This window comes from Tamandua tetradactyla, chromosome 6 (genome assembly GCF_023851605.1).
Source record: "Tamandua tetradactyla isolate mTamTet1 chromosome 6, mTamTet1.pri, whole genome shotgun sequence".
Taxonomy (NCBI): domain Eukaryota; kingdom Metazoa; phylum Chordata; class Mammalia; order Pilosa; family Myrmecophagidae; genus Tamandua; species Tamandua tetradactyla.
This window is the reverse complement of record NC_135332.1, coordinates 38498403-38523646: the sequence shown is the minus strand read 5'-3', so window position 1 is coordinate 38523646 and position 25244 is coordinate 38498403. Positions and strand designations below refer to the sequence as shown.

Sequence of the window (25244 nt, the reverse complement as noted above, 5' to 3'; positions counted from 1 at the left end):
AAGACACCTGGCTCATTTTCCACGGGGCCCCCGACCATCCAGCTCTCCCCTGATGGGCCAGGCTCAGAGGGACACAGGGCCCTGGGGTCAGAGGGAGCCCAAAGTGACATGCATTCTCAGGGGGCCGGAGGTGGGGGAGATGTATTTCAGCAACAACACCCCTGCGTTTGACTTTCTCAAAGAGGACGCGGTTGTGAGAAGAGTGGAGAGTTGAGCCATTCTACCCTTTTGCCTTCCTTTGCCTCTCAATTCCCCAGCCCCCTGCCAACAAAAGAGAGAATTAGGACAGTACCTTGTAGCTTCTTTCTCCTGTCTCTCCCCCTTACGGCCCCACTCTGGGATCAATACCTAATGCCGAATTCAATATCTTATCTGAGTTTTGCAAGGATGAGGCAACAAATTTTTCCCCAATGATTAAATCCTTTGAGGATCAGCCCAGTATTTTTCAGACCACCTCTAACAACTTTTAGAGAGCAAATGAAATGACTCTGAGAAAATTGGAAAGCCACCATTCTCTCTCTCCCTTTGGGCACAAATAACCTCATAGAAGGCCATAAAATGAAGTGATGGGCCAGGCCAAGGAGGGCGCCAGCTTCTACCAGTAGCTCAATTCTTTCTTGTCTGGCTGCAGGAACCAGCCAGGAAGCATTCCAAAATTGTATATGCCTAAGTTTCTGCATTTGGAATTGGAGGCACACTACAGTCCAGCAGGAAGGGTTGGTAGAGAACTACTAATCATGATTGAAGAGCCCTGAAAACCACCGACTCCCCTCTCTAAACTATTGCCTAGCAGAGCTCTGGCAGGCAGGCTATGCCCTGACAGTGTGTGGGCCCCAGGCACCTCCATTCCTCTGGGAATGGGCCTGGGGCATCCCCATTTCCCTGTCCTCGAGATGCAATATAGTATGTGCAGGCCTGTGCTAAGCACTCTGTGTGGTGTGCTCAGAAGGCCTGCCTGTTTCTACTGAGGTGTTAACAGGACCTGGTTAGACAGCCACAGAACCCACGACCACCCTACCATGGGTGCTGGGCTGTGATGCCCAGATGTCCCCAGCTGCTGGGAAAGCTGCTGCAAGATGGTCCCCAGCTGTTGGCCCCCTCCAGGATCTCCTCAGTGAAGCCCAAGATCACACCCCTCCCCGGGTGGGATATGTCCAATGACTGATTAACAAAAGGGGATAAAAACCGGCCTTCCTGCCATGCTGGGCACTGTGCTGAAGGACCCCCCCGCCCCCGACCCACGTCAGGCCCTCCCAGGGTGCCCCAGGCCAGCTTCCTCCTCCGCCCTCTCCTGATGAGAGCACCCCCAGGAAACCTCTGCACTCTAGAACTCATCTCTGCAAATGCTTCCCAGAGAACCCCCCATCCCCAATTTTAAAAGAAGGAATTAATCTTGGACAATCACTCAGTTAAAAAGCTATACTTCAACAACCGATTAACAGTCCAAATATAAAAAAGTTCTTTCATGAACGCAAACAAATGTACAACACTATTACAAAGAGTTAATAATAGAGCAGTATATATGGGAGAACATGTACCTATTGCAAACCATAGACTATAATTAACAGTAATATCTTAAAACTCTTTCATTAACAGTAACAAGCGTATCCCATAATAGTAGGGGCCAACAATGGGGGGGGGAATAAAGGGTATGTGATGTTTTGGGTTTTCTTTTATAATTTTATCATCTTATTTTTTTTTTGAGTAATGAAAATGTTCTAAAATTGATTGTGGTGATGACTGCACAACTATGTGACAATGCTGGGAGCCAATGACTGTATACTTTGGATGGATTTTATGGTGTGTGAGTATATCTCCAAAAAATTGCATTTAAAAAAAAAAAAAGCTATCCTTTGGGTCCTGGGGCTCATCAGTCCTAGTCTCCTTATTTCCCAGAGGAGTAACCCGAGATGTTCCAAGAGGGTAGAAATGTGCCCCAGGCGAAACATCAGGGCAGCAGCAGAAGCTGGAAGAAGGTCCACGCTCTGAGGAGGAAGGTGGGAAGAAGACTCCATACTTCTAGACATCTACCCACTGGGGGTCAGACACTGGAGCAAGAAGACCCGTGTCCTGCTCCAAGACGGAGGACACGGCCACATGGGAAAGGGGAGTCCAGGAGGAAAGGCGAGGGCAGCTGTCAGGTACTTCTTTCTGAAGCACCTTGGTACCCCTTTCCTCCTGCCTTCTCCCCCCTCCGGCCCCACCAGCCTCAGCCAGGGGCCCTTGCAGGCTGCACCCACTGAGGGCCGGCTTTCTGGGCACACAAACTGCGCCCAGCACCCAGAAGGGCCATGTGCTTGCTTTAACACTCTGCTGTCACTGTCTTGAAATTCTCTACTTTTGAATAAGGGACCCCACCTTTTCATCTTGCTCTGGACTCCACAAATTTAGTAGCTGGTCCTGTGTCCACTACAGCTGCCTTCAAGTCTGGTGGGGCAGAAGGATATCTGGGCAGGTCCTGCCAGGATTCTGCCCATTCTCCTTCCACCCAGTGCCCTGCAGAGGTCCTGGTGGGGCAGATGAGGGATGAGCCCATGGAGTCATGTCGGCACCTCCTCCACCTCATTCCATGCAGCGCATCCCTGACTGAGGCGCAGAGAGGCGCCCGCTGATTACTATGCCCAGCACCTCTCGGTCTTCCTCCCCTTCGGGAAAAGGGAAGAGGTCACCCATAGCAAGAGGGATCTGGGCTAGAAATACGAGGGAACTCTTTCTTACTGATGCATCATCTGGGCTGTGCTTGGAGGCCCAATATCCTGAGAGTGAATCCCACCTCCGTTGGTTACCAGCCGTGTGACCTTAGTTAGACAAGTCCCTGGCCCTCTCAACTTCCTCAGATGTCAAACCTCTTTACCTGTATGTCTGGGAGGATTCAACGAGATGATACATGTGGAAGCACAAGCCTGACACAGAGCAGGAGATCCAAAAATATGTTTCATCGACTGATATTCAAAAAGATTGACAGGACTCTTCCAGGATTCTGAATTGTACCAAGGAAATTTACACTCCGATAAGCCTTGCCTACCCTGAAAACAATCAGATGAAACGCTCTTAATAAACCCAACCCCATCTGGAACCAAAAGAAACAGAGGAGGGTGTGGAATCAGCAGTCCTGGATTTAAGCCCCTGCTGAATCAGTTAGTTATCCTTTCTGAGTTTCGGCTATCTCATCAGCAAAATGGAGGTGGTGAGAACGCTAACAATTAGAGCTAACGTGTATTCACAGCTGACGATGTCTGAGGTACTCTAGGATGTTTCAAAACACTGTACTCTCCACATAAATCAATAGAGAGGTATTATCATTATCTCCATTCGACAGATGAATAAACTGAGGCATAAAGAAGTTGAGTGACTTTCCCAAAGTCATAACCACCCTCCTGTGAAGATCAAATTAGACAATGCACATGGAAGTGATGCTTTGGAAACCATAAGGCCAGGTGGATGCAATGCAAAGGATGAGGAAAGATAATCCAGGACTGTGCATTGTGGTCACTGTCTTCTGTTGGTGCTCACTCAGAGCAATGCAATAACAAATCCCAGCACTCTACTTCAGCCACATGCTCTTATTTCCCTCCTGCCTTCTCCCACTTCCTCCCCATCTCTCCTCTTCCCAACCTAAGCACCAATGGACATCACAGTTTTCCATCAAATTATCGATTTTCCCATTTTGAGGATGTGGCAGACATGGATGCACGAGAGGCTGGGTTACCAGGCAAGGTCAGGAAGATAACCCCCTCTTTCTCTCACCCCAAGCAATGATCCTCACTCATTCCTTTCCTCTTTTTCACCCAGCTTGCTTTCTCCAAAGAGGAGAGACAGACATTCGGCACTGGATAACTGCCTCTAATCGCAGGTGACAGCGGGAATGTAAACAACACAAGAAACATCTAAATGCAATCCGAGTGGCAAGGAAACACTGCTTGCTCTCTGGCTCCCCTCCCTCGAGAACAGAGAACACCCACACACCCACCCTGTTTCCAGAATGCTTCCCCTTTGGAAGCTCAGCTCATTAACACCCTCTAGATTGGAACCCCAGAAACTGGGAACTTTGGGAGAATGGATTGTGAAGCCATCCCCTCCTTTGACTCTACTCCTCTGGGGAGGATTTTCTAGATTCCACCAGTTTTTCTCAATTTAATGCAATAGTTTTAACTTGGGGGAGGTGCTATCATTTCAGGGGTTACAGAGACCCCAGGTAAAGACCCACTTTCTAAATACATGGGCGGGAGAAGAGAGACACAGGGGAAATACAAACAAGGGCAGATGTTCCCTAAACAATTGGGGTTGCCACAGGACATTTCTAATTCTGTACACTCTGTATACATTCCAGAAAGGCTTTCTCTCTCTCTTTCTCTCTAGATTGACAGTCGGCTTCAAAACCACCTCCTTTGATGCAAATTGAGAACTCAACTGAGTAATTGCTATGAATAATTTCTACTTGGATCACTCAGTGTTGTGGTTAGCAAGGGACTAAAGAAAGGCAGGATTGGAAAGGTATATTGGAATGGGTGTGTTGGGAGTGGCTGCATAATTTAACAAAAGTTCCCAAGCCAAGAGGAAATAGTTTTTTAATTGTCCAATATCTGGACTCTCTGTGCCATGAGGCACTCCATCGATACAGCTCGTCAACAGGTGATCAACTCTGTTTGCTTTGACCTTGGAATAGTTACTGGATCTCTGATCAGAGGGATCCGGGATGGGAAGAGACGGGGCCAGGAGAGGATGAAGGGGAAGTCTCCTTGCAGGGTTCTTACCTCTGTGCCTGTTGGTAGTCTTATCAAACATCAACATCGCATCCTCTACCTGCAAGACAAATACGGAATAGAGTTTGCTTTAGGAATTTTAGGAACGGTGTTTGCTTGGGGGGGTTCCATTATAGAAATAACAGTTGCTATTAAAGAATATTTAAAATTGCAAAAAATGTAGAAATTTAAACAACAAACTTATCTTTCCACTTTGCAAAACTGCAGTTAATATCTGATGTAGTTCCCTTTAGTCTTTTAAAGAAATCTATGCATATTTTAATGTAGTTTTTAAACCATATTATACATGAACTTTTCCCCTTACTCCCATCCCCCCAATACTCAATACTGCAAATTATTCCCAGGTTACAATCTATGCATCATGAATGTTTTACTGCTTCATACTATTGCACGGAGAAGCCATAGCTTGCTTAATTATTCCTTTTCTGATGGATATATAAATTGTCTCGTTACAAACAATGGAATTTTAATTCCTTGATGCTAGGAAGTTTTCAAAAAACATCCAAGAGAAGAAAATACCAAAGGCCTCCTCTACCTCTCTTCCTAATCCCTTCTCCAGCCCTCCCACAAGTCCTGAAACCCTTTTGGATATGTCTAGCAATAAAAAGATTTCAGAATCCAAACTCAATTCCCATGTAGTGCTCAAGAAACTCACACACAATGAGCCAGATTTGGCTTTGGGTTCTACTCCTCTTATTTATGATCCAACCCTTTGTCTGTTCCACAAAACGCCTATGTGTGAGCCTAACTAATCAGTTACTTACTTCAGGAGAGTATCAGGTTTGGCCCGGGGGGCATTCCTGGTCTCTTCATTTATTTTGTGCCCAAGGTTGGCCATCAACAGGTAAACCCAACCCTGTGGTTGTGGGCTGTTGGCCAGTGTGCTCTGTGCTTGGGACACCTGGAGAGGGTGTGCAGTTGGGAAGGATCAAGCACCACTCATTTGAGCTCAGGGGCTCACAGATGAGCTTTCGGGGGCCTGAGCTAAGCCCGCTCAGAAAAGGAATCATGGGCTTTTCATTCCCACTCCTGCCAGACCACAAATCTCAGAGGAAGAGGAAGAAACTAGGAGAAACAATAACACTAGGTTTAAAAAGTTTCCTCCAGACAAATCAGATCTATTTTTCCAGGTGCTATCAAATATAATAGGTAGTGAAGTTAAGGTAAGAACAGAAGGGGGGGTAGGCAAGCCAGACACAAACCTCAAAGGGACCGGCCTGGCTTATAAATCCCTTCTAGAGTCAGGGCCCCCTTTTGTTGCTAGGCAACTGAGACGGAACAAACAGGCTCCCGGGGCCTTCCCCTTCTGGTCCCCATTTCTGAAGTCAGTAACTGGGAGGAAAATGGTCTTGCCTGATGCCTTCTCCTCCAGCAGGGAGCCAGCTGCCCTTTCTCTCCCTGGCACCAGGACGACAGAAATCGGTGATGCTGGTTTGGAGATGACTTAACAAGGGCCCCTTCACCAGGCCCTCCCAGGACAAATCTCAGCCAGGCAGACCTGAAGAGCCCCCCCACTCCCCCCCACTTGCTGAGGCCACATACACCAAAGCCATCCTGCCGCCCAAGCACCACGCAAGCAAAACCACCAGAAGGTCAGCTGGTTTGTTTGTACACAAAGGAGTCACACTTGAGCAGATGGCGTCTCCGACACAGACCCCGGGATCCGAGAAGAATCTGAATGCCCAGGGTGCCGGTGGGTAGGGGGTGAAGCCTGCTGGGGATCTGCAGGTAAACGTGACATCTGTTTCACAACCATCTCCATATTTTCTAAAATGTCTGCCAAGTCCTTATTTTGAGCTAAAAATGCCTAACAGTAAGGAAAACAGCCTCCCTTCTGTGTTGGCCATGTTTTGGTTCTGAAACTCAGATCCCCTTAGGAAACAAATATTTTGAACTTTTTAGAACTGTATTTTTAAAACCCCCCTTTCAGCAGTGTGTAATTGGCTCCCTCTTCCCCTTCCTAAGTTTGAACGTTTTCCAACGCTGCCTTTCAGCGTCCACCCCATGCTGGTGAGTGTGGGGCTGGGGGATCTGTATATGGTTTTTAGGGCAACCATTGTGGTGAAGAATAGAACTCTTTCCACAACAGCCCAGTTGTACAATGGGACTTGAAAGACCTCCTGAATAGATAAAGTGTCGGGGTGGAAAAAAAAATTTCTATTAACACTTTACAAAATAAAACATCTAAGAAGTGGCTAGAGAGAAAAAAGAAAGAAAAAAAAAAGAAATCAATATGGATAAGTCCCCCGGCTGGAGGCAGGGGTTTCAGCGATTGCAAAACTTATTAATTCAGAGAAGCCATCAATGCGATGGAAATCTGGCAGAACAGCAAGAGCTGAAACTGGAAGAATTTGAATATACAAAGACTGAATAGAATGAAAAACGCGGCCTCACGTACAGGACTGTTTCTCACGGTTCCATGTGGCTCTAACAGAAGAGACTTGTGTGAGCCGGAGCCTCGACAAGGGGAAATGAGGGGCGCAGGCAAGGCAACTGGCATTCTACCCGGGAGACAGCACGCTAGCTACCTACCTACCACTCTCTCTCACACACACACCCAAAACCCAGACCCAGGCGAGACCACAACCACGAGTTAGGGGAGCTGGAAACAGGAGTTTTTCTGGCCTCATGTAAAAAGCGCCATTAATGCTTATTGAATGTATCCTCAAGGGATACCACCTTCATCCTCCCGATTAGACGGATATCTAGTGTGTGTCCATAGTGTCCTCAACCTGCCTTATGGATGGCCTTCCACCTGGGGGTGGGCAGGAGAGGGGAGGAGGAGGTGTCTGAACCTCAGCGGACTTGATCCTGTGCTCTGCACACTCGTGGTCTGCTTCTGGAGAGAGAGATTATGCCAACTTCAAAATCTGCCTCTTAAGAACTTGGGGCAGGTTTAAAATGCAGTCCTGGCATCCACAGTGATGTTTCTTTGTGGATGAAAAGGCAGGGTAAAGTAACTGAAGGGGAGATAACACAGGATGCCGGAGCCTCTGCCCCTAAGACTCTAGAAGGTCCTGACCATGCATTTCTGACTACTGCAAGGCTGAGACTGCTGCAGTGTCCTCGGAAGTGGGTGCCACACACACACCACATCTGATAGCTGATAAAGGGGAGCTATAATGTCAGCGGCTGGGGTCCCCTGGCGTGGCAGCAGGGCTTCTCAAACTTCCTGCACTTCAGGATCACCGGGAGGGTTGGTCAACAAGGACCCCCCGGACCCACCCTCAGAGTCTCTGATTCAGCAACATTTGCATTTCTAGCCAGCTCCTAGTGGGTGCCGAGGCTCCCACTGACCTGTGGGACCCACTTCCCAGGCACTATTCTAAGGAACGAGAAACAGCAACAAGGGTTATTGGACAGAGGCTGCTGCTTCGTCTTTCACATGTGCTCAGTGCCCAATTCCTGGGACAAATGTTCTCTTCTGGGGGTAATGGCTACACTTCAGGTGGCGATGGTTCTCCCCGTTTTGGTTCCCCCTTCCCTCAGATGTTTAAATTCTAAGATTCTGAAAATGTTGACAAAAATGGGATTTCTTACTGGCAGGCAAACAAGGTGCCCCTGCTCCAATGCTGGAAAGTTCAGGTTCTACCAGTGAGGATGACAGAGGCTTTCTAACAGACAAACTCCAGCGAATGTCGACATTATGCAGCAGTCAACCTAATCTTGATTAGAAATACCTAGCTAGCATTAATTTACTGACTTTTATGCAACATCCATTTATTAGGCACTGGCTACTTGCAGAGTATCAGCCTAAGTACAAATAAGAGGCAAGCTGTATTGGTGCACTGTAGACATCGCATTAATGGCCTCACGCTCCTTGCCCTGTAATTTTGTAGTTCCTCTCTCCAAACAGGTGGAGGGTATTTCCCCATATCTTGATTCCAGATTTGACTTACTACGAACAATACAATGAGGTGAAGAGAATGAGATGTCCATTTTGGGTCTCACCTAAGAGAGTTTGCATGTTTCTGCTTTTCTCTCTTGCACCTCTGCCGTCACCACAAGAAGGATGTGCCCAGGCCAGCCTGCTGGAGGATGAGAGACACATGGAGCTGGCTAGCCCCGCCCCATCCCCACCGAGTCACCCCAGCTGAGGCCAGTACAAATCAGATGATACCTAGCCAATGCCAAAACCTGTGAGTGAACCCAGCAAGAACAGTAGACCCATTCCGGGTGGACTCCAGGCACATGAAATAAAACAGGTATTGTGGTTGTTTTTTACACAGCTTTCTTCTGGGAATGTGCATCTATCAGGTTCCACATTCCAAACGGAACTAGGTATTAGGGGGAGGAGGTACCTCTTCTAATCCCATCCCAGCAGCCAGGTTGGAGAAGGAGATCCTAGAAGTGCCAAGAGAAACTGGCAGCATGCTGCTTACAAGACGAGGACCATGAAAATCAGCAATGATTAGTACTCAAGTCAGTGGGTGATGCCTCTCTAATCCTAATTCATTTAATGAATGAGCAAACCCTCTTTATAATGAGTCAAAAGATGTATTGTGAGCCAGACGTTCTTGCTGGTGATTTCAGAAGTAGCCAGATGCTGGTGACTATATCCAGATGTTAGACTCTAGCAAGCACAAGTCATGTGCTAGTTGAATAAGAAACCTTTGAGGCCACTATGTAGAGTCGCTCTTATAAAGAGAGGTAAAAAATTCTGCTTGGCAAGTTGGTTGGCCAAAGGCATGTCTCCAGAGTGTGCCCCAGACCATGGCCTCTTCTGCCCACAGCTTTGTGGTTTTGGTGCCACAAATAGACAGAAGGTGAGTGAGGCCAAACTGATGCAAAAAATTGTCCCCAGGAGAGTGCAAAAGGGAAAAGAGATACCTGTAATAAGTTAGCAGGTTCTGGGAGGCAGCTAGGCATGGCGGGCTCGAAGCACAAAGAACAAAGCACAAGGCCAGGGAAGGCTCCCAGCCCCAATTCCACCTCAGCCATACTTCCGGCTCTCACTGAAGACAAGCCATCTTTCCTTTTCTGCCCTTAGTTTCTCATCTGTAGGAGGAGGGGACTCTATGAGATGTCACCTGAGATCCATTTAAAAACAATGTCTGCCTAGAATGCTAAAATGGACTGCAGGGGCTGTTGGGACAACATCTGGGAGGGTCAAGTTCGCTGCTGGTCCTTTGCAAACTCTCCAGTTCTGTGAAGATGTTCCAGGGCTTTGCCGCGGCCAACAACGCCCTGAGAAATTTCCTATTTCTCTCAGGACACAAACACACCCACCCACACTATACATATCAAGGACAAAGCAGGAAATGGCACTTCAAATGATCCTGAAATTTTCTGGTCAAGTACAGGGGCGGGGGAGGGGGGAGGGGGAAGGGAAAGAAAGAAACCCAACTCTCCAAACTCCCCCAGAACAAATGGATTTGGATTTCTCTTCCTGCTCCCACACAAACGCCTGAAGTGTTAGTTTAAATAAACACCCTCATATGCAACGCCATGATTCTGTAGTGCGTAGGCACAACAGGCCTTGTTCTGCCCTACAAATCAGAAGCACAGAAGGCACCAGAGTGGAGACACACATGACGTGGTGCCCAGGACAGCGGCGTGGAGAGAAGGGGCTCCCCACCATGGGTCACTGCAGAACACCAGAAGGCACAGCTTGCGACTTCTCCCACTGCCAGCGTGAACTAAAAAACAAAATCTGCTCTGCCACAAAAGCTCTAGTTTATTAAACAGGCTTTTTCAGCATACTCTGGCCCTGCAAAGGGTGGGGTGAGTCTATCTTTAATCATCACCCATGTGGAAGAATGGAGGAGAAGAGGGAGCAGGCTGGAAAATCCCATTAGTTCATGCTAAAATCTAGATCAGTGGTTTTCAACGTTGGCTGCTCACAAGAATCACCTGAAGAGCTTATAAAATCTGTGATGCCGAGGTCAACCCCAGACCTATTAAATCAGCATCTCTGGAGGTGGGAGCCCAGCATAAGATTTTTTTAAAAAGTTCCTCAAGTGATTCCAGGGTGCAGCCAAGGCTGAGAACCCCTGTTCCAAATGGCTAAATATATCGGATTTGAGCCTTAATCACAGAGTATGTGTGGGTGGAGGCTTATCCCTGACAGAAGTAATCAGCAAGCGCCCTGCTGCATTCTGCTTTCTCGGGGCTCTCTTGGACTCTTGTGTTTGTTTTAGTATGGGAGAGCCAAAGGGATGTCCTGGAAGTAGCTCAGAACAACCAAAAACTGAACACAGGATATTCTTCATGGATGTGACCTTAAGAAAACCTAATGAAGCCCTGCTCACCCCCCACCCCCAATATTTTCACATAGAGGGAACTCTTTTCCCCTTCATTCCAAAAGTCAAAAAGTTCTAGATCGTATCCACCTAAAACCTTGCTTATTTTAGTCCATGCTTCAATTGAATAACAACAGAAGCAGCTTGCTCAATTTCTTTTCGACTCCTCATAGAGGGCTCCCAAGCCTCTTTATGGACAGAATATTCTACCCTATTGGCAGCACTGTTCTTCATTGGACCCTACTTTTTTTTTTTTTTAATGTATTCTTGTGGGGGTCACTGCATTTTCCCATTTAACTCAAACAGTGTTTATCAAATAGTAGTTATGAGTCTAACAAAGGAACACTTGCCCAGGGGTATTGGGTGGTGATGGGGTGGTTCTCCATGCACTATTCTGGAGAGTGTCATTTTAACTCCCAACAGGCAAAAGCCTCCTGATCAGAGACTGTGATTCCATAAGAAAATGTCAGACTCTGTGTGAGGAAATGTCTATCACCCCAAATAATGGCTGCTGTAATAGCTGGCATTTACTGGAGGCTAATGGGCAATTTGCAAAGTTCATTTAATTATCACAATAGCTCTGAGGAAGACATCATCGTTCCCATTTTATAGATGTGGAAATTGTGGCTCTTTGAGATTAAGTGATTTGCATAGGGCAACACCTGTAGTAAATGACAGAGCCAGGATTTAAAACTAGATGTGTCTCAGTAAGCTGAAAGTCATCAAAATTAAAACCTCTGAACATCAAAGGACATTATCAAGAAAGTAAAAACAGAACCTACAGAATGGGAGAAAACAGTTGCATATCATCTATCTGAAACAGATTTAATAAGCAGAGTATATAAAGGACTCCTACAACTCAACAACAAAAGACAAGCTACCCAATTAAACAATGGGTAAGGGGCCTGAATAGCTATTTCCCCAAAGAAGATATACAAATAGCCAACAAGCACATGAAAAGATGTTCAACATTATTAGTTATCAGGGAAACACAAATCAAAACAACAATGAGAGTCCACTCATACCCACTGGGATGGCTGCTACTTTCAAAAATGGAAAATAACAAGTGTTGATGAAGATGTAAAATGGTGCAGCTGCTGTGGCCAACAGTTTGGTGGGTCCTCAAAAAGTTAAAACATGGAATTATCATAGGACCCGGCAATCTCACCTGTATGTATATATTCAAAAGAACTGAAAACTTCAAACAAAAACTCATACATGACTATTCATAGCAGTACAATGTGGAAACAATTCAATTGTTTCCAAAATTGCCAAAGGTGAAAACAATCGAAGTGTCCATCAACACATGAATGGATAAACAAAATGTGGAATATACCCAGAATGGAATATTATTCAGGCATAGAAAGGAATGAAGTTGAAATATATCCTACAACATGGATGAACCTTAAAAGCATTACATTGAGTGAAAGAAGTCAGACATTAAAGGACCAATATCACATGATTCTACTTATATGAAATATCTAGAATTAGCAACTTCAAAGCGAAAGAAAGGAGATTATAGATTACAGGAGCTGGGGAGAGGAGAGAGTGGGAAGTTACGGCTTAATGGATATAGTGTTTCTTGTACAGTGTAGGGTGAGGAAGAAGTTTTGGAAATGGATGGTGGCGATGGTAGCACCAGCAGTGTGAATATAATCATACCACTGAATTACACACTTAAAATAGTTAACATGGGAAACTGTGTGTTACATATGTGTAATCACAATAATAGTAAAAAAGAACCAGATGTGTCTCTGATCTTTCTAGTGGTCTCCTTTCATCACGCTCTGCTTTATTTTTAATCCCTAGGGTTTAGCAGAGTGCCACAGTCTGCCAAATGAATCAAAAAAGTTGCCTTAAAACCATACCAAAGAATTAAGAAAGGGCAATTAGGTAACCAAAAAGATGGATCACCTATATTGCCTCTGGTAGCCTCAGAAGAGGGGAAAATGGTTTGAGAGGCAAAGGAAAAAAAGGGACTCTTTCTTTGAGATGGGTGGCTCAAAAAGCTGAGTGGCTGGGTGGCTGGTCCACAGTCACAGAGCAAGCTGCACAGCGCTCCCACTGGGAGAGGCCCCGCAGCACACAGCGCACCGTGGGGGCGCTAAGAACGCATGCCCTTCAGAGTGCTGAGAAGGCGTAGGAGGTGGTGCCTGAGTGCCCTACACACGGGATACACCTGCCGTGAGTGATACTGGCAACCGTCTCAGTATGCACCACACGTGCACAATTTCCACTCCACACAGTTACACCAGGAGCCACACCCAGTGCTGTGTATTTTCCCACAGCAAGGTCACACCAAGCAACCGACGTTGCAAAGCTAAAGGAGCCGGCATGCCCCTGGGGTAGCAGCGCCAGGAGACACCACCTCTCAGCTGAGGAAGGGAGCAAGGTCTGCTTGTGCCAGCTATGCTTGGGGTGGGGCCCAACACCTGCACCTCTTCGGCCCTGGAGGATGGGACCGGAGGCTCCCTCTGGGGAGATCTGAACCAGATGGGGGCCCAGGAGGTGAGGGGAGGTGGGGGTGGTGGGAGAAAGGCATGGGGAGAGGCCAGGCACGAGCTGTTGGAGGAGAAGCAGTTGGTTCGGGCAGGCTGGACAGCTGTCACACGGAAATGGCATCTGGCCTAACGGCCTTGTGTGTAAGGCTTCTTCGAGTGGCGGCTGCTGTGCTCTGGAAATCTATGGTCCGTTTACAGCACTGGTTGTGAGTGTGTGCGTGCATGCATGCAAGTGTGCTCCGGGGGGTGGGGGTGGGGAGCAGCAGGCAGGCTGCCTAATGCTCACCACCCTCCCCCTGCCCCCAGACTCTCCCCATCAGGCCTCACCCACCGTGAAAAAGGCCCAAACCTGCCAGCTCCAGAGGAGACAGGCAAATCATTAGTGGAGCACTGATGTGCCGTAACACTCTCTTGCATTCCCATTAAACAAATACTAAACTGCTAATTGCCAAAATAGATCTCCACGACTCTGACCGAACTGGGGGAAGGGTTTATAATTACTAAGTGTGAAAACGCACAGCCTGTAAATAACCACCTCATCTGTCCTAATACGGGCTGATATTGATGGGCATGAAATAAACATCAGGACCAAATGGAAAAATCATCCACATCTCCTGTGGCCAATGCAATCTCGGACTGTGACAAGCGTAGCTGTGGCTATAAGCTCGGGGCGGGGAGAGGGGAGATGGGAGAGGGGAGAGATGAGTCTTGCAGGCTCAGAGAGTCTAGGTTCCAATTCCGAGGTCAGTCTCTTGGGGCACTGGCAGCTTCCTTCTGCCTGGAAAATTGGGAGCAGAAATAGCACAACTCGATGGTAGGATGAAACACTTGTCTGCACCTTGGGGAGGTCAGGGTTCAGGGGCACAGAACTTCTGGGTGCATTCTATGACCCTCTGCCCTGCCACTTTAACAGACAGGCTGACGAGGGTGGAGAAAGGGTGGCAGGAAATTTAGGCCAAGGTCACACATTTATTTATTAAGCCAGTATTACTAAGGACTGACTGTCAACCCAACACAGAGAGGTTTTTGCAGAGCAGAGATGACAAGAATTTGTTTAGAATGACCCCTGGGCTTTCTGACATCCCCATGTTTCCACATCTCCCACTGTCCCTGGAAAAATAATCCCAGTCTCTGCAACTGGGACTATGAGGTGGACACCAGACTGTCAGATTCCAGAGCCCCACCTGTCCCTGAGGAGGGATGAGATTACATGCCAAAGGTCACAGAGACCCTTCAGGAGACCGTCCTGAGCTCCAGGCTGTTCTTTCTCCACCTGCCCTTTCATTCAGCCTGTGATTCTGACAAACTCAGCTGGGTCTCAGGGTGAATGTCAGTAACTGGAGGAGAGAGGAAGTTCCACTCCTCTCAGAATCACAGACTCGGGAGTTAAAAGTGTCCCAGAGGCCACCTCTCCACTTCCAGCCCAAGGCAGGGATCCCTGCTCCTCTTCTGGAGCTTCAAAGACCCAGAGCTGCTCTGCCCCATCCCTCAGTGGAACTGCTCAGGCCTGAATGAAGCAGCAACAGCAGCACTCAGATGCCCAAAATAGCAGCTTCCTCTCATCTGCAGCCCAGTTCTGCACACAGCAGAATGCAGACCCCTAAATCGGGGCACCATGCATCCCCCAGCCCAAAGCTTCTTAGTGGGGCTTTAATGGCATTACAAGAATTCCCAAAGTGTGGTCCCAAAAGTCACCCCTGGGAGTCCTGGGGCAGAGATCCCCATGGGTTGCTTGGTTCCAGGCTGACCTAAAGGCTTTGTCAAAAATCAGCAAAGTGAAGGAAGGCCTGAATTGCTGACTTTTTTTTTTTTTTTTTAAGGAATTTTACTTTGTTACTCTTAAAATTTCCAAAGCATCTTCAAAGAATGGATAAAATGCTGCTGAGAAAAAAGCTCAACAGGCTGAAGGACTCAGGCACTTGGAGAAGTTGCTCCTTATTTAGAGAAGATCACAAAACCTTTTAAGCTGGAAAGGACCTAAAAGATAGGAGTCCAACTCACTCATTTTCCAGAGAAGCAAATTGGCTGAGGGATTCAGTGGCTACAGGCAAAGACTTAATGAAAAGAGTTGGGTGTGGTATCACAAGCCCACAGCGATTCAAATCCCGGCCTCTGCATGATTTTGGACAAGGTTCTCTCTGGCGGCTCAGTTTCCTTTGTGTAAAAGCGGGTGACAGCACCTCTTAAGCTTTACCCTGCCTTGAGAAGTAGAAATTACTGACCTCATGTACAGGAAAGTGCTTGAATTGTGGCAGAAGACAGCTCTAACCCTCCACCATGCTGTTACCAGCACATGCCCCAGCCCGAGGCATACCCAGATGTCCCACAGATGCCTATTCACGATTATGCAACAACAGACGTTGTGCCTTCCTTTGGTTACCACAAATTCTAATTTAATGAAATCAGTCTGGAGGAGTGTGGTTTTACCTAATAAGCGAACCTTGCTTTCTGTACTGTGTTACGAGCTGTATGCTAATAAACTATACTTTAAAGACATATGGGGAATGGATGAACAAATTGTGGTATATCCCGGCCATGAATACTACTCGTAATAAAAAGAAACAAACTATTGCTACACAACTCGGACAGAGCACAAGGGAAGCCTGCTGAGTGAGAAAAGTCTATCACAAAGTACATACTGTATGGTTCCATTTCTAAAACATTCTCAAAATGACAAAATTACAGTGATGTCTCCATCACAGATTAGTGGTTGCCAGGGGTTAGGATTGGAGAAGGAAGTGACTATTAAGGAAGGGAGGGACCTTTTGGCGATGATGGGAAGTTCTGTATCCTGATTACGGTGACTGTCACTCAAATCTGCACATGAGAACATTTCAAAGAACTACACACATACACAGACACATGCCTAGCACATCATTTTCTGCTAGTAACAATGTGCTATGATTCTGTAAGATATAATTCTGGTGTGAAGTTGGATAAGGAGTACATGGGAATGCACTGTACTATCTTTGCAATTTCTTATGAATCATAAACTATTTAAAAATTAAAATGTATAATAAAAAACACACTTACGTCCTCTTGATTTGGATGAAGTGGGTATAAGTAAGATATACCTATAGTAGAAAGATCCCTTACCTGTATTCCATATTTGCCACTGGCCTATACTGCTTGGGAATATTATGTTTTCACATAAATATCCATGCTAGTAGTCCCACTACCCTATCTTTTCCTCTTCCCTGGTCCTCAGAAAATATCAGATATAGCTCTTCACATCCACAGCACCTACTAGAGCAGCTAATAAAAAAAAAAAAGTGCTCAATAGGTGCTTGCTAATTGAGTTTCAAAAAGACTTGTAGGACAAAGAAAACAAATTCATATAAAAATGTGCCACAACAATTTTCCTGAAATTTTGGTAAGGAGAATGGTCTGTGCTTTATATTTTGGGAATGTCTTCTGTGACTTTGTTGATAAACATGACAGCTCAAGAATGTCCAGTTCCTTGTTCTCAGAAAGCCTTAGATTCTTTTGATCTGATGTGTTTAAGAATTTGATTGTTCACAGTTACCTTTACATTCTTCAGGTTTATCAAATCTCTAGGAATCTGTGATTAGATGGAAATGCAGAAGAAGTCTTGTTCAGAAGCTGATGATCTGGGCTGGGATTCCAAACAGTTTACTGGGTTAAGGAAGCAGAGAAATACTGTAGTGTGGAAAGGGTATACACCAAAATTCTAATCTTTTTGTAAACACTTTGGTTGTGGAATTTATAACATTAATAAATATTAAAAAAAAAATGTGCCACAAATCTTTTTCTTTTCAAGCCATTAAACTCCCTTTCAGTTTCAATTTTTGAAACCTAGGTCTTCTATTTTTTTGAAACATTTTATATACCAAACAAATTGTACTTATTATACTTTTGAGGTAAGGAAGTCTGTTATCCATACTCATCAAAATCGCCAGTTGGGGCTTTTGAGAGCATGTGAGTTGGGATACTCTGTCTAAAGCAAGCCTGACCCTGTAGTAGTTCCTCATACTGTTTGGGGTGGGGCAACTGCCACGGCTGGTAGACTTTCTGGAGTAAGGAAGGCAGCCTGAGCCCCCCCACCCCCCCAATCCCTGCCACGTTTTTCCTGCCAATCCTTAGAGTGGGAACTCCTGGTCTGCTCCTTATGACCAAATCATAACTCAGTTCTTTGCAAATAAGTATTGGAAGAAAAACAAACCCTCAAACTTCATCCGCAAACCACACAGCTCCCTAAAGGGGAAAACAGAAGGGAGAGGGAAAATCCCTCATCTACCCTTAAAAAAAAAAAAAAGTACCAATCCAAGCTGCTTCAAGATCCAACAAGCATGTTTCTCTTTCATTTATTTCTACATCAACACTCTGAAGGATAAAGATCTTTCTCATTTCGAGAGCTGTCAATTTGTTTTAGTGCCATGGTTTTCATCCGTTTGAGGTAAAGAGGAATTACAAAGCAAGCAAATGAAATAATGCACTGCAATCTAACTTATTTTGGCAATTCAAATTGGGACCAGGGAAAAGGAAATTAAACAAGGATACCAGGCCACAAAGCACACCTGTGTTGTACCCACTGCCCAGCTCCTGCCTGCCTTCCGCTGTGAACTTGATGACTTGATGAAGTCTTTAGGTCTCTGCTGAAAACTGTACGATTTGCTGCACCCCAATTCTCCAAATCATTTATACATACTGCATAGCTCATACAATATTTTGCTTTCTGAAGCAGAAAAACCTCTTAGCTTCTGGTAAACTGTCAGGTGCTGTTACTTTAAATACCCCTGTGAAATAACACAGGAGCCACAGCACGTTGGAATAGATTTACTACCCTTTCCCATATATATTAACAAAGACAAATGCATGCCACAGTCCAGACTGTGTAAAAAAAATCCTTCTCCATCAACACTGAGAGTTCGATTACAACAGAACTTAAAAATAAATAAAAGGAAGCTTTAATCTCTTCCTCTCCAGTCCTCCTCTGCCAATGAGTATGGCCTATGAAGACGCTGGGCAAGTTCATTTGCATTTCCTTTTGCTTTTAATTAAATTTCTCCTCAACCGCTGAGATCTGTAATGGTTCCCTCTTCAGCTCTAGGGTGGGGGATTTTCTATGAGACCCACAAGAAATTCCATAGCAAAATGCCCCCGCAGACCTCAGGTTGCCGTGTGGCAGTTGGGAAACTGCCCTTGGCCATCACAGGGGAACCCCAAGGAGTTGGTGGCCAGAGGCTACGAGAGCCCAGGAAGCAAGCTCCTGAGAGCCACTAGAGTAAAGGAGGAGCCCCAGCCCTGAGTTGGCATCAAATGGCAAATGTGACAATGGACCTGTAGTACTGTCTTTCAAAGAATCCCAATTGCTTGTTGACATTCTCAGACTCTAGACTGATAGAAGGCATCACAGTATTTCTGCCAATGACACGTGTTAACAAGCAGCATTTACGTGGGTTCCTGTGGGTGGGGTGGGGACAGATCTAGGTAGAACTGAAAAGTGGAAAAGGCCGGAAGCTCATGGAACCAGACTCCCTGGGCTGAGATTCTGGCTCCATCACCCATTAGCGATGCGATCGTGGGCAGGTCCCTTAACCTTTCTGGGTGTCAGCCCTTCACCTTCTCGTTGGGAACCATCTTCTAGTGCTATTATGAGCATTGCAAGAAGTTAATTCATATGCAGAATCCTGGCGCCTGCGAAGAGCTAAGCAGCTGTCATCCGTTAGGATGATCGCCTCAGTGAGTTGGGAAGGAGGAAGGTCAAGGACTGTTCATTGTGCCCGAGGCCCCCCTATCTCAACCATTAGGATGTGATGCCAAGGGGAAATTAGAACTAGTGGAGAGGCTGCCTACCTGAGCAAGCAGCACTGAGGAGGAGACGACGGGCTTGAGCTGGCTGCTTTCCCTGACGTCTGTCCAGCCCATCCTGCCTACACCTGGGGCAGCTGTGCTCTGCCACCAGGCTCCGGAAGCACAGAAAACCAGTCAGCAGAGAGAGACAGGCTGGTGCTGGCATGAGATGGATTCTGCATCTTGCAACCAAATTTGAGCTAATATTCTTCTGCCTCTAAGTTCCGTGGTGAGGCCCTGAGCTCCCTGAGGCCGCGCTTTGCACCTGGCCCTGCATCACACTACCACTGCTGTCCCTCTGTGCCGCCTGCACCCACGGGAGGTCCAGCCCTTACCGGGAGGGGCTGCTTCAGCCAGAGGGCAGCAGGTGACAGCTTGAGAGACCTAGTCTTCCACCCTGGGCCACTTACTGCCCTAATGACTAGATCCAATGATCTCCTTTCATCCAACAAATGAGTAAACCCTAGCTTAAAAAGAAACAAGTTTGTCAGAGGCAGTGGTCCTACCTTTACAATTAATTCAGTCATCTAAAAAAATCAGTTAACCTTATTTACTAAATGTCTACCATACTGGACGCAAAGATGTAAAAATGAGGAAGCTGTGATTTCTGCTCTTGAGGCCCGGAGGAGGCAGAGACATCCCTGTGCCATATGTGATGAGTGCTCTAAGAGTCATGCACGGGGCCTCAGGGCCCACACAGACATTCCGCAAAGGCTCCATATAATCATTCATTTGTGCACGCAAGTTGTCAGAAAACTCATAATAACAAAATGACACTAACTTTGCTGGGGCAGAGTGAGTTCCTCCTGGGCCCAGCAGGAAGGGTACTGAAGGCAAGGGGGCGCCATGGGCCTGGAGATGGAGGAGCAGACAGGAGGTCTGGGCCTCTAGGGTGGAATGGGCAGGGTGGGGACATGAGCTGCAGCCTGGGCTGGTACCAGGGTGGCCAGGCCCCTGTGAGCCATGGGGTGGCTGGGCCTCCCTCCTGAAGGCGTGGTGCTGGCTCCTCAGAAAAATATGGCAGACTAGAGGGCCAGGGAATGAAGTCAGAGAGACCCATGTGCTAAGTCTCTGCTGGAGTCAACCTCTCCGAATAGTTGGGAGAAGGTCCACTGGGGCTGTGGAGGCTGAGGGGTCCACCATCCCATGGCGGGTCAGCGGCCAGATGGGGTTAATAGACTGTTTCAACCTGGGGGACACAGCTTCAGTGTGAGCAAGAGAGCAAGGCAAGACCAGACATGTCCAGTAAATGGTAGTTGTTTTGAGCTGCCAAGACTCTCACCCATGGCCTAGAAGGCCAAGGAGCCCCCAGATCTTGCAGACCATACCTCAAGGCAGGCAGGAAGAAGAGATGACTATCCCAGCCGATTCTATTGAGCCTTTCCCCTGTCTCTGGATGTGTGTGTTGGGGGGTGTGGGGGGAGTGAGTCGACTCCATATATGTGAGTGGGTAATTCCTGCTCTACCTTTTGTTGTATTTGCTCCTCATTTTGTGTTTAACTTGTAGTCCTTGCTCTAGTTTCAGGACTATTACGTCCACGTGACCAAGTGTGTTCCAGCTGGACTGTAAGCTCGCTGAGGCAGGGCCCATGCCCTCTCCACCTTTGGGCTCTTCCCTGAGTGCCATGCTGGGGCAATGGCCTTATGATGCTAGTTCAGGAACTGATGAGAAAGGACAGTGGGTCTATCCCTGCCAGGACATGATGGTCCTTAAGGGGCCAAGGCTTATCAAAATTCCAGATTTTCTGATCACTGAACAGAAATGGAATTCTGGGGACAAAAGCCTCAATTTTCCAGATGCAATGGCAGGCACACCTCTACCCTGCCTCTGTGAGAGCAAGAGGGAGAGAGGCTGGAAGTCGGAGGAGAGAGCAGGAAGAGAGCTGAGTGACCCTGGGAGATTTAAACTGCCTGTTCCAAATTCCAGTTTATGTGCTGAGGGCTAAAGCCAAAAAAGCACCGAATGTACCATAGCCTTTTTAAAATAGGTATTTCTGGATGCACATACCTGCCCCAGCCAGGACTAGTAGTTTTCAGAACTTGAGAGGCTTTTTTTTTTTTTTTTTTTTTTTTTTTTGAGAGAGGGAGGAAGGGAAGGAAAGACAGAGAAGGAAGGAAGGATGGAAGAAAGGGAAACATTTTCTTGTTTTATTATATTTTGTTTGTTTGTTTGTTTTTTTTACATGGGCTGGGGCCGGGAATCGAACCGGGGTCCTCCGGCACGGCAGGCAAGCACTCTTGCCCGCTGAGCCACCGCGGCCCGCCCTTGAGAGGCTTTTATAATTGAGAATTGGACCCGGGAGCTCTGCATTATATTCCTGACCTCACACTAACGAAGCAGAGTGCTTATTAGGATTTTAATATAAAATACCAGGGTAGGATGAAGTGGGAGGGATTTTAATATAAAATACCAGAGCAGGATGAAATGGGAGGGATGTGCAGGGATGGGGCCCCCATTTCCAACAATGAACCTCAGCACCCTGTGCCACCAGGTCCATTCCCAGAGAAGGCTGCTGAGAACCCAACCACCCAAAGGCAGCGTGTCCAACAGGACTGAGACGAAGAAGGAAGAAAACAGAGAAGCCTCATGGGATGGCGTGGCAGCGAGACTAAGCTCAATTTAAGAATGAACTGACAATCAACTAACATGTGCCGGGCTCAGTCCATGTTGCAAACATACAATCTCTGCCACCCAGGCAACCGTGGACCGGTTTGAAAGGCAAGCCAAAGCAGACATTTAAACCCAAAGGACAGAAATTGTGATCATGACAAAATGAGGTGCTTGAACAAAAAGCATGAAGAAATCACCATTTGGCCGAAAAAATTCAGGCATGGTTTCTCAGGAGAAGATGGAATGAGGCCAGGCCTTGGAGGGCAGGAAGCTCTGAGAAAACAGAGGGGGCCTTGGGAAGGCATTCACGTGGTGGGGCTGACTGAGTTCATGTTGGGGGGATTTAATTTCGTTGGAAATGCCTAGTCTGAAGTTAAAGAAGGAGCAAAAGAAAGCAGGATGTCCCCAAGCCAGCAAGGCTTCTCAGACTAAAGATTCTCTGGCATGTGTGCTGGGTAATGCAGGCAGGCAAATATGCCCACAGAACTCTCTCCCCTCACTCCTTTCCACCTCAGGGAAAAATATTTAAGTGAAACACTCTTTAGACGGCTGAAATTTCTTCTCCGCTAGCATGATTTAGTGATTTCTCAGGACGCTTCAGCGAGGCTATTTTCAGACTTCCACATGAAATAGTAATACTTAGCACTTCCAATGCATCTCCCAAACACTTTTCAAATGTCAGCTTGTTAGTTCTCTGCACCTTCGCAAAGCAGCGGTTACCCCATCTCTCAGGCTGGGAAGGCAGAGATAGGGCTTCCCCCAGAATCTGTGTGGATTTCGGCGGGGACTTAACACCGATCAGATTCATCTCTTCCTCTCCCAGGGGCCCCAGGAACCATTTCCACTGAGGCCTGCATTGCACCTCTGGCTCTGTTCTAATGGGGTCAGGGTACACCCAGGGGACAGCCCTGGGGCCTCTGACCACTGTTGAGTCTGCAAGACCACAGGAAATGCCCCTCCCTCAGCATCTTAGCCGGCCAGGTGTGAGCCCTCCTCTCACAGAACATCAGTTGCAGGTGCCCTGCAGCTCTCCCGAGTCCCGCCTCCTCCTTCCCGGCTCTGGCCAGGCTCATTAATCTATCTGTGTGCTGGGGAGCTTGGGTGTGGCCCCACCTAGAACTAAACCATCACTTTCAGGGACAAAATACAGGCTCCTGAGGAGGTCTTACGTGCTTTTTCTTCTCTTCCTAAAGGAAATGTCTCCGGACGTCTCCGCAGCCAGCATCCAACCCTTTGAGCTCTTCTGCGGGTCCCAAACTTTAACCCCCAAATGGATTTTGCACTCCTCACCTTAAAATGAGGTTTAAGGTTCCTGACACTTGAGTCTTCACTTTAGAAGTCATTCATGTAGCAAATGGGTTGTTTTCCTGGGGTCACGTGCGGAAGACTGGACTCAGTGCAGATACCTCAATTTCAGTGCACTTTGGGGCCTGGCATCTGCAGAGTCAGTAAGGGATGGGGGTAGCAGATGAAGGGGCAGTGTGGTCACACCGTGCCCCACCCACTGGAAGAGTCCTTCCCAGAGCTGCCTGCCAGCCAATAACAGCCCATGCTGGAGGGGATTGATGATAAGCACATAGGGTGCTTTCCTGCCATTTCCTGGTGATCACCAACACAGCTCATTGCCGGCCTGCGGCAGGTGTCCCAAAAGGTGATTTCTGCTGCCGCAGTCCCCCATGCTAGATCGTCACTAACTCACAAGTGACCCTGGTTTTTTATCTACTGTCGGCTGATTTGGTCCGATGTCAGCAAGGATTAAATAAAATGCAACTTCCACTTGCTGCTTGATAAACCAACACACCAGATGGAAACCTTCAAATGGCCACTGTCCCCTTTCAGAGACGTCACCGTGGAAGACCCTGCCTTCATTCCACTAAGTCTTGGGAATATTTTGGGGAGATCCTTTTGGGGAATTTCCTTTTAATCAGTTCCCAATTCATCAAGACAACTAGTCTTATTGTTTTATAGTCCTACTGCAATTTTGGCTCAAAAACAGCATTATCAATCTTGGCCACAAGTCATTTGGAGCCAAGGCTGGTGATGGTTTCCAAAAATCACATCCACTTTCAAAGGTCAAAGATTTATCACCAGTGAGGAAACTCAGCAGAATATGCCACAGAGTCTGCATATGAGTTCATAGTGAAAGCTTTGAAAATTCTCAGAGCCAAGGCGGTATCTTTGGAATAAGCAGCCAAGCTCCACTTTGAAGAGAACACATTGCATCTGTATGAAAAAACCCTGATCTTAACGCTTCCAGTCATCGTGGAGCACACATGGGGGTGGGGAGAGAAGAGAAAGACACACACGCGCACACACGGACAGACAGATGAAGACAGAGGCCAACAGAGAGAGACTGAGAAAGATTCATCATAAGAGTATCCTGGAGGTGAAAGAAAGGGAAGAGAAACCAGGAAGTTTTTTCCACAACTGAACAGCAAACAAATTATATTTGTGACTGTGAGAAAACATGCCCCCTCTTGGTGATCAACACCATTAGCATGCTCAAGGTGTGTTTACCAAGCACCCTACAAATCCCCCCTCACCTGACACCCCTTCCATACTCTTCCTGATTGTTAGATATCTGCTTTCATGAGAGTTGAGTCCTTCCTCTCCAGGACTCCCCTCTCTGTTGTAATAACCTGTCCATGGAGGAGAACACAGGAAGGCTTTCTTTACTCCCTCAACAGGGATGAAAAACAAGCTCGTTTTGCTTAACTCAAATCAAACAGGCTAAACACATCCAGGTGTTCAAACAGCCCTGGAAAACAAGGCAGAGCTCCTCCGATCACACGGCCTTCCCCACCCCGCCCGGCAGCCTTCTCCCTCTGCCCCCGAGGGCCCGGGAAGGCCTCTCCAGGCAAAATGGCTGCTGCGCGGAGACGGCGCAACGACCGCGGCCAAAGTTCCCGGGGAACCCGGCAGTGTGAGAAAGCCAGAGCGTGTACCCGCAGCCAAAGAAAGAAACGATGTTTATCCACTTGTGAGACATCTGGAAAATGAAAGGGGCCACAAGCCATCTTTATCACATCTCTGTGCGTACAAATACACAACGGAAAATTACAGATTCCTCTCATCTACCAAACGAGCCGTAATAACCCCACAGGTTTTCCGTGAGTCCTTAAGACACTGTGCCTCTCGCTGTTTATCACGAGGGAGACAAGTTGAGGACCTGAGAAGCGTAAAAGCAGACATGTCCGAGCCCTTCAAAGGGAAGGAATCCCAGCACTGAAGCTCTGGCCGCGGCTAACTGCCCAGCCAGGGCCTCGACCCGGGCGCGGCTGTGTCGGAAGAAAACGTGGAACCTGCACTGGCT

The 25244-nt window shown here is 47.2% G+C and overlaps 1 protein-coding gene across 12 annotated transcripts in view; it reads right to left on the bottom strand.

Moving 5' to 3' along the window:
* The window catches only part of MSI2 (musashi RNA binding protein 2), a 501147-nt gene that overhangs the window by 131708 nt on the left and 344195 nt on the right, over window positions 1–25244 (bottom strand). For all 12 annotated transcript variants that reach the window (XM_077164879.1, XM_077164875.1, XM_077164874.1 and 9 more), the window contains one exon: window positions 4755–4803. In XM_077164879.1, the coding sequence (XP_077020994.1) occupies window positions 4755–4803 (49 nt within the window). The remainder of the gene's footprint in view (window positions 1–4754; window positions 4804–25244) is intronic.